Raw genomic sequence first — 8359 nt, forward strand, 5'->3', positions numbered from 1 at the left:
TATTAGGGCATGCGCAGCGGGGGTTCACAGGGGAGGGGGGTTGCACGTTTTACGAAAAAAAATATTAAAATAAGCATAACCGATGACTTCGGCTCGTTCCGCCTCTCTCGTGTGAACCCTTTCTCTTAAAGTTCATCACTGTAGTGCGGATCCCACGACACGTGGCGGCCCGCGATTGATCTAGTTTTTTTTTTTTGCTAAATCAAAAAAAAAAAAAAATTTAATAATAAAAAATTGAAAAGATGTTGACCGATGCTCTTGTTCTTAGGGCACCAGCATTAGGAGTTCATAAGGGAGGTTCACACGCTTCCCGAAAAAAAAAATTATTAAAATATGCTACAGTCACGACTCTGTTTCGCAACGCTCCTTCTGCATGAACCCGGGTCTCAGCGGCCTCCACGCCACGTGGCGGCCCGCTATTGGTCAATTTTTTTATTTTTTATTTTTAAAAAAAAAAATCAAACGAAAAATGAAAAAAAATAAAAAATAAAAAATTCACATGATGAACCCCAACCGGGGGTTCATTAATGCGGCTGCTCTTAGAATCGGTAAGAAGCCCTTACGTGGCTGTTTTCTATTGGACTCTCCTTAATGTCTCTCTCTCCTTCGCCGGCGTTTGTGCGAAATCAGTTTATCTTCCTCTTCCATTCTCGATCACTCTGTCTCCTCTCTCAATCTCTTCTCATCCTTCTGGGTTAGGCAAAATCTCCGTCTGAGGCTATGATGAAGATCAGAAGAGAAGAAGGCTTCAAGAGAAAGCAAAGATTCAGGGAAGGATGAAACTCAGACAATTGCTTGCCGTCGACCTCAGCGACTATTGGTACAGAGTTTGCTCAGCTGATGAGTTCTTCCAGTTCACCAAACTCAATCCTAAAGCCGGTAATTTTCTGTTAAGCCTCTGATTTAAGTTGGTGAGATTTTTATTTTGATGTTTGTTGTTTCCATTGCAGCATCTATGGTTAATGAGGTCAGGTTCCGTTGATGGGTTCCTCAAGAACACTAGATTTAATAACAAGGCTGCAATGGGAATCAAAAGCTATACGACAATAGAGGATAAGAGCTTGAACATATTCAGGAAGGGATGGTCAGGTTCAGAGAACATGTACAGAGAAAAGGTAACGACTTTCTCTGTTTTACTCTGTTTCAGTTTCAAGAAAGTTTAGACTTTTTTTTTAATACGACTTGTTATCAGGGCTTGTCAATGTGGATGTTACTGAGACTATCATTCCAAAGTCTAGGCATAGTTTACGGCGATTTAGGGACTTCTCCATTGTATGTGTTCTACAATACATTCCCTGATGGCATTAAGGATAGTTAAGATGTGATCGGGGCTCTTTCTTTGATCATTTACTCTCTTCTGCTTATACCTCTCATCAAGTATGTGTTCATTGTCTGCAAAGCTAATGACAATGGTCAAGGTAAGAAGCTTGTAAAAAGCTTGATCGTTGTTTTGAAACCAAACCGGTTTATTTTATACTAATTAGTGTTTGTGTGTCTGCAAAGCTAATGACATGCTAAAGTGAAGCTTATTCCGAATCAGCAACGCAGCGATGAGGATCTGACTACTTATAGTCGAACTTTAGTCGCTGAAGGGTCTTTTGCTGCTAAAACAAAGAAGTGGTTGGAGAGTAAAGAATCTAGGAAGACAGCTCTTCTCTTTGTTGTTCTTCTCGGGACGTGTATGATGATTGGTGATGGTGTCTTAACTCCAGCCATCTCCGGTAATCAACAACCTTCCTGCCTTTCTTTCTTTTCTTTTTACTCAAGGTTGATGACAAAACAATCTTCTCATAGTTCTTTCAGCGACTAGTGGGATCAAAGTCAGCAGCCCAAAGATGAGCAGCGGTAACAAAACATTCACTGCACCTTTATGCTAGTTAGTTCTTTCTAACTTTACTACTTGTTGTTGTTGTTGCAGACATTGTTGTGGTTATGTCCATTGTCATTTTAACAGGCACTGAGGCTCTATACACAGACATTTCTTACTTCCCGTTACTAGCGATACAGCTTCACCTTCTTTGTGTTTCCTTGTCTTCTTCTATCGTACTGCGTATCTCGTGAACAACAAGGATCATTACGATGATGCGTTGTATGCATCTATCCCAAGTTTGTTCCTAAGCCTCTTTGCTTTAATGGTCTCTTCATTAGTGCTGAAACTCTCTTTTAATAATTCAATTTCTAAAAAAAAAAAAAATTAAGAACCTCATAGGAGTTTTCCCATTGGACCTTCACACAACTAATTACATTAATAGGAGTTCTAAACTTCATAAAATGCACAATTAACTATTAAATTAATTTTAAGAACCCATTAAAGGCTCTAACCAATGGAGATGCTCTAATAGCCCTTATAAAAGCAAAGTGGGTTTGAGTTATATCGTCTCACAATCTATAGGGTTTTAAGCCTGCTGATTTTGCAACAAACAAAAAATAATAATCACAATGCAAAGCGACAAAACTTGTGCTCAGACAAGAGAGATGGTGATGAAACGCGAAGGGATGAAGCGGTACCGTGATATGCTCATTTTCCGAAAGAACATTCGTCGAGGTCGTTATAGTTCTTAGCATGGTTGTTTGAACATGGATTTTGGAGCATCTTCTTCAGCCGTTCGTCGGGGCAGTGCTCAGTTTACACAAGAGATCTCATTTCAACCATTGGAAGTCGTGACACAAGAGATCTTACTCCAAAGTTAGAGAAAGCAGTTCCATATGCAGTAATCCTGTTTTCATATTCAATATAATATATTTGTATATATATATGCCTTTATGTATATGATATGATGTGTACAATCATTTGATTCAAAGAGGATGGACAATTCCCTCTATCATTTGTAATCAAGCAAGTTGAAGTTAATGAAAAAGTTGTGTTTCAAAAAAAAAAAAAAAACTGCCTATGTGTTTTTATTTTAAAATATGTGCTTCGTTGTAACATTTTTTTATAATAAACATTTGCTATTTCAATGTACTTAAGCTATGTACACATCATATCATATACATAAAGGCATATATATATACAAATATATTATATTGAATCAAATGAATAATTGAATATTACTAAGCTCTATAATAATGTATATGCACGTACTTGTATATAAATGTGAATTTTATATAAAAATAAGAAGGGTTTGTAAACTAGCTGGAGTTGATGTTGGCAAAAATAAAATAAAACAAGGTGAAACTCAGAAACATTTAAATAAAACTCAGAAACAAGCCATGACTGCATTAGATTTTTGAATGTTTTCTTCTGTGTTTTGCCCATAATTATATCACAGACTGTCTTTCTGTCCGAGTGTTATAGGTTGCAGCATGAGAGGCTAGGCGCTTGAGGAACCGTGGAGTCCTTGCATTAACCAATCCGAGAACACAACCCAGGAGATGAAGTCTAATGTGTCGTAGCCTAATCTCCGAAGCACCAGATCCCATATTTGCTTGCTCTCATCGCATCTTAGAAGTAGATGGTCTCTGCTTTCTTCAGCTGAGTCACAAAGGCAACACGCTGAGGATGTGGATATGCATCATCTGCGCGATATTTTGTTGGCATCCTGTTCTTATGGTTAACAAAGCATATATGTCTGTCCAAAATGCAAGCAATATCATCAACTACTGTCCAAAATGCAATCAATATCATCAAGATGACCACGCAACTCATATTTTTCTTTTTAATTTTTTTTAAACTTTGGTATATTATTTAGGCATTTTTGACTTTCTGTTACTGCTGTTATTTAGATTAGTATAGTTGATTGATTTTTTACTGTGAAAACAAGTGAATGCAGTAAATGTTTTAATAAATTATATATTAACTATAGTATTAATTTTGATGATTAGTTTTTAGTGAAATGTGAGAACCAAATAATATAATATATTTTTTCTAAATGATATTTTAAAAACATATAGAAATATCAGTGTTGAGGACATCATTAGTTTTTTTCATATGTATCACTACCACCATTAAATAACTCTCACTTATATATATTTGCATTGTGTTACAAGCTTTCTATATCATATTTCCTTCAAGTTTTATTTACGTTTAATCAACATAGAAATCATATAATATATGGTAAAAGAGAGACATGGTAATAAAGTTTTCTATATTTTACAACCAACACAAGAATGACTGGTATGATATTATCCTTTTGAATAAATATGTTTCGAATGTCCGGATTCGGTTTTGAATATTTAAAATAAAATAAATATAAAATTAAATTTTAAAACTAACAAGTTAATAATCAATTTTTGTATTTAAATTTATTTTTGTAAACAAAAACTTGAAAATTATTGAAATTTAATAACATTATTTTTTTATATAAAATATATATAATATAATATAATATGCATATATAAATATAAATATATTTAAAATTTTTAAATTATATAATAATCCGGATCCGGACCTAAAATTTCACTATCCGAATCTGTTGGATCCATAAAATCATTCCAAATACGGACCCCCCATCCCCCGAATGTCCGTTTTTCGGAGCAGATTGGAATGGATTCCGGATCAGATAATGGATACCATATATTAAGTTTCAACCTTAAAATCAATTGCTTTCTTAACGAAAAATTCAAAATTGGTTTATTGTATTGCCTAAATCTATTTCTACTAAGGAACACAAATTCTTTTCCTGTATTTTTTTCGGAGAACTGGAAAAATGGGACACTTTGAACTTTGTTTGTCACAATAAGACTTCTCATACTTTAAGCAATTCTGGACATGTTTTACCTTTTTTTAATGGGAAAAATAGTAAATTGAATTTTAAAAATGTAAAAAATATGAAAACTGTTGGAAACATAAGTACGACAATATATATATGTTTAAACTTTTTTTTAAAAAAATGGAATCATATTTTATTTTATCTTCTAGTTCCAGTTAGAATACTCAGGTAATCTACCTAGTTTATATGTCTGATTCTAAGTTTTAAACATAGATATATCAAGGGTATATACCGTAAACTAACATTTCTTGTATATTCTAGCAAAGATAGAATCAGTTACGTTATAATAAAGAAAGATGTCTTCGGTCTACCTACAGCTTGATAACGATATATAGCCACAACTCAATGATATATGTCGGTTATATTATGCGACATAACTTGTTCTACCTTTTACCTTATATGACGCCTACAGAAAAATACATTTCTCACCTACTATACGGTGTTCTGCTTAGGTAGTGTACATATTCTAGGCAAATCGTGAAAATATGGAAACTTTCATATTCGGTTAAAGAAGTTTCCTAAATCTAAACTAAATCTACCCTAAATCTCTCAAAATATATTTGAGAATATTTTCTCCACATTCTTCTCCTCCTCCTCCGCCCACGATCTTTTACTCTTCGTTTCTGTTTCTCTCTTCTTCATCCAAAAAGTCATCTCTTCTCTCTATCAATACAACATGGTTCTAATCTATGTTAAATCAGGTGAATGGGTGTCTAGTTGCAGTGAAGAGTGGAGTTTTGTGGTAGACAAAGCAAGGTGTGGTCGAATGGTAACATTAGAAACTACTAATCCATTGGAGAAGCTCAAGAGGATTGTGTGTGAGGATTATGGGGTGGACCATAATGTTCTTAATACCGAGTTCAGTTATTCGATGGTGAATCAAAGAAAGAATCCTCCAATTGTTATCACCAGTAATCGGTAAACATCTAATTTTGTGGCGTATGCAAAGAGGGATTCATCTACTACCTTGTGTGTCACGTTCTCTGGTTTGGGTGTAAACCCAAAAGAACAAGTCAATATCGATTTGAATAAGGAGCCGTGTGATTCAAGTAATGTTGAGGATGAAGAAGTTCCTGAGATAAATCGAGCAGGTTTTGTGAAGCCGTCAAAGGAGTCTTGTGATAGAAGGAAGGATCATGTCATTGTGGATGGTTCCGGTGATGCTGGGTTAAAGAGTGAAAACAACGGAGAAAGTGAAAAGGATGGTCAAGCTTGGAGAGGAGATTTCATGAAGAATGATCAAATTTTCAGAAGTAAAGGGGTTCTGAAGGCCACAATGGAAATTTTGGCTATGAAGAATAATTTTGATTACACTGTTTTCAAATCCACGAGAAAATAGTTGTATATTCGATGTAAGGATGCATTGTGCAACTGGACTGTGCGTGCAGAAGGTATAGATGGGTCTACATATTTCATGCTCAACCAGTGCGAGGGAAGACATTCATGTGCTCCTTCAAAGAAAAGGAAATTCGGAAAAACAACATCGGTAAAAACAATTGGGACTCTTATACAACATCGATTTGAAGATGCAAACGATGGCCCAAAAGCAAATGAAATCATTCAATTTATGAGATTGGAGCATAGTTGTGAGATTACTTATTGGCACGCTTGGGAAGCTCGTGAGTTTGCTATTGCAGCTGCTAGAGGTATACAAGATCGCAGTTATGCTAAAATGCCAGCATATTTGCATATGATTAAAGAAGCTAATCCTGGTATGCATACTCACTATGAAAGTAATGAGAAAGGATGATTCATGCATCTATTTATGTCATTTGGGCAATCAGTTAGAGGATTCTACAATGCAATGCGAAGGGTGATTGTTGTTGATGGAACTTTTCTGAAAAATAAATACAAAAGAGTTCTACTTGTTTCTACTGCTGTAGATGGTAACTCTAATTTGTATCCGATTGCATTTGGGGTTGTTGATTCGGAGAATGACGATTCATGGGGGTGGTTCTTCAGACAGTTGAAAGTGGATATTACTGATTGTCAAGACCTAGCTTTTGTCTCAGATAGAAATGCATCTATTTCTAAAGCGATTGGGACTGTCTACCCTCAATCAACACATGGAATTTGCATTCATCACTTGTTGACCAATGTGGTTGCATTTTTCAAGACAAAAGGGTTGAGTGCCTTGGTGGAAAAGGCTTCACGGGCATATTGGTACACTGAATTTCAGGAACGTATCACCGAAATTTTTGAAATGAGTCATGAGCTTGGAAGATATCTACGGGAGGCTGATGTGCGCAAATGGGCTCGTTCTCTCTTCTCTGGTGAAAGGTATGACATTAGGACCACAAACCCTGCAGAGTCGATAAATTCAGTTCTGAGAATACCTAGAGAATATCCGGTTATTCCTTTGCTAGATAGTATAAGAGAACTGTTGACTCGATGGTTCTATGAGCGTCGTGTGGTAAGCTCTAAGCATCTTGATCCTTTAACCACTAAGGTGGAGAAAAATATTGATAGGAGAATTCTGAAGGCAAAAGGGTTTCAATTCTACAAGGTTGACGACTTCAAATCGCTTGTGAAAGGAAACATATATGATTGTCATGTTGATTTGGAAAGAAGAACATGCACATGTGGGAAGTACAATATAGGAAAAATTCCTTGCTGACACGTCATTTCTGCAATATATTCACGAGGTATGGAAGTATAAACACATGAACTTAGGACCAACTTATTTTTGGTAATTTCAGCATATCGACTCCAATCAATCACGTTTTTGTTGGTACAGGCATGGAAATGCACAGATTTACTGACAGCTTATACACCACTGCAGCGTGGAGAACCGCCTATGCGGAATGCATTAATGCAATAGCAGTTCCAGAGTCTGAATGGAATGTCCCTGCTGAGGTTAAACTTGCTAAGGTTTTACCACCAGAGACAAAAAATAGTGATGGTCGGCCAATAAAGAGAAGGTATGAATCAGTAGAAGACAAGATAAATCTTCTCAAGGATCAAGAAAAAATAAAAAGCACAAGTGCAGTCGTTGTGGTACCGAAGGACACAAGAGAGGAACATGTGATTTACCCATCTAGTTTGTTCTGTGTGTTCTGATGTCTCTGTTTTGTTTCTTATTGATCTTGAAACATATTGATCTTCTGTTTAAGAACCTATTTGACTATTTGGTATTTGCTAAACTCTTGAGACTAATCGATCTATGTTTGTGACAATTGGGTATTTGCAAAATTATTGGTTCTAGTAGATGATAATCACCAAGAAATAACAAGAAACATAGTCTTAAACTTGTTTGAAAAAAAAACAACAATTTGAGGCAGCACATGAACATCATGCATATGCAAGGTACATGAAGACCATCACCAAACAACACACAAACAAAGCTTTTATGATCCTTAATTCCCTAATGCATTATGTGATCTTCTCTTCACAATGTGCAATTGCATCTTACATCTCTTTAATTCTACTCTCATGGCCTTTCATCATGGCCTCACCAGCTCTCACTGATTTCTGAAACTTGATAATGTCAACAAGCAGCACGTCAAACAGGTCCTGGAAGTCTTCAATTTCCCCAACAACCTATCAGTCCATTTGAACAAGTGGGTTTTGTCTTTCATCATTAACATCCAATAAACAGTTAGATTGAAACAAAGACAAAGTTACATGATTATAAGACTAACCAACTCAGA

The 8359-nt window shown here is 35.7% G+C and overlaps 1 protein-coding gene and 1 long non-coding RNA gene across 4 annotated transcripts; both read left to right on the forward strand.

Moving 5' to 3' along the window:
• Nucleotides 1–546: 546 nt before the first annotated feature.
• On the forward strand, nt 547–2869 carry LOC106348705. Of its 3 annotated transcripts, none has more exons than XR_001270995.3 (7): nt 547–879; nt 951–1115; nt 1193–1418; nt 1504–1721; nt 1795–1845; nt 1919–2106; nt 2393–2869. It is a non-coding gene; the product is annotated as an uncharacterized LOC106348705 (long non-coding RNA). The 3 variants fall into 3 exon arrangements; XR_007325803.1 differs by having other exon boundaries at nt 2467–2869; XR_001270994.3 differs by lacking the exon at nt 2393–2869 and having other exon boundaries at nt 549–879; nt 1919–2220.
• Nucleotides 2870–6276: 3407 nt separating this feature from the next.
• LOC106350688 lies at nt 6277–7769 on the forward strand. The gene is made up of 3 exons (XM_013790538.2): nt 6277–6421; nt 6494–7298; nt 7409–7769. Exons 1-3 carry the CDS (start codon nt 6277–6279, stop codon nt 7767–7769), a joined length of 1311 nt encoding a protein of 436 aa, XP_013645992.2.
• Nucleotides 7770–8359: the final 590 nt, after the last annotated feature.

Source organism: Brassica napus, chromosome C7, assembly GCF_020379485.1.
Source record: "Brassica napus cultivar Da-Ae chromosome C7, Da-Ae, whole genome shotgun sequence".
NCBI classification, from domain to species: domain Eukaryota; kingdom Viridiplantae; phylum Streptophyta; class Magnoliopsida; order Brassicales; family Brassicaceae; genus Brassica; species Brassica napus.

Excerpts from the sequence above, each read along its gene's own strand:
- LOC106350688 (XM_013790538.2), top strand. The coding sequence starts at position 6,277 with ATGAGATTGGAGCATAGTTGTGAGATTACTTATTGGCACGCTTGGGAA. Across the intron at positions 6,422-6,493 it reads GATTAAAGAAGCTAATCCTG|TTAGAGGATTCTACAATGCA; the intron begins GTATGCATACTC and ends TTGGGCAATCAG. Across the intron at positions 7,299-7,408 it reads AGAACATGCACATGTGGGAA|CATATCGACTCCAATCAATC; the intron begins GTACAATATAGG and ends TGGTAATTTCAG.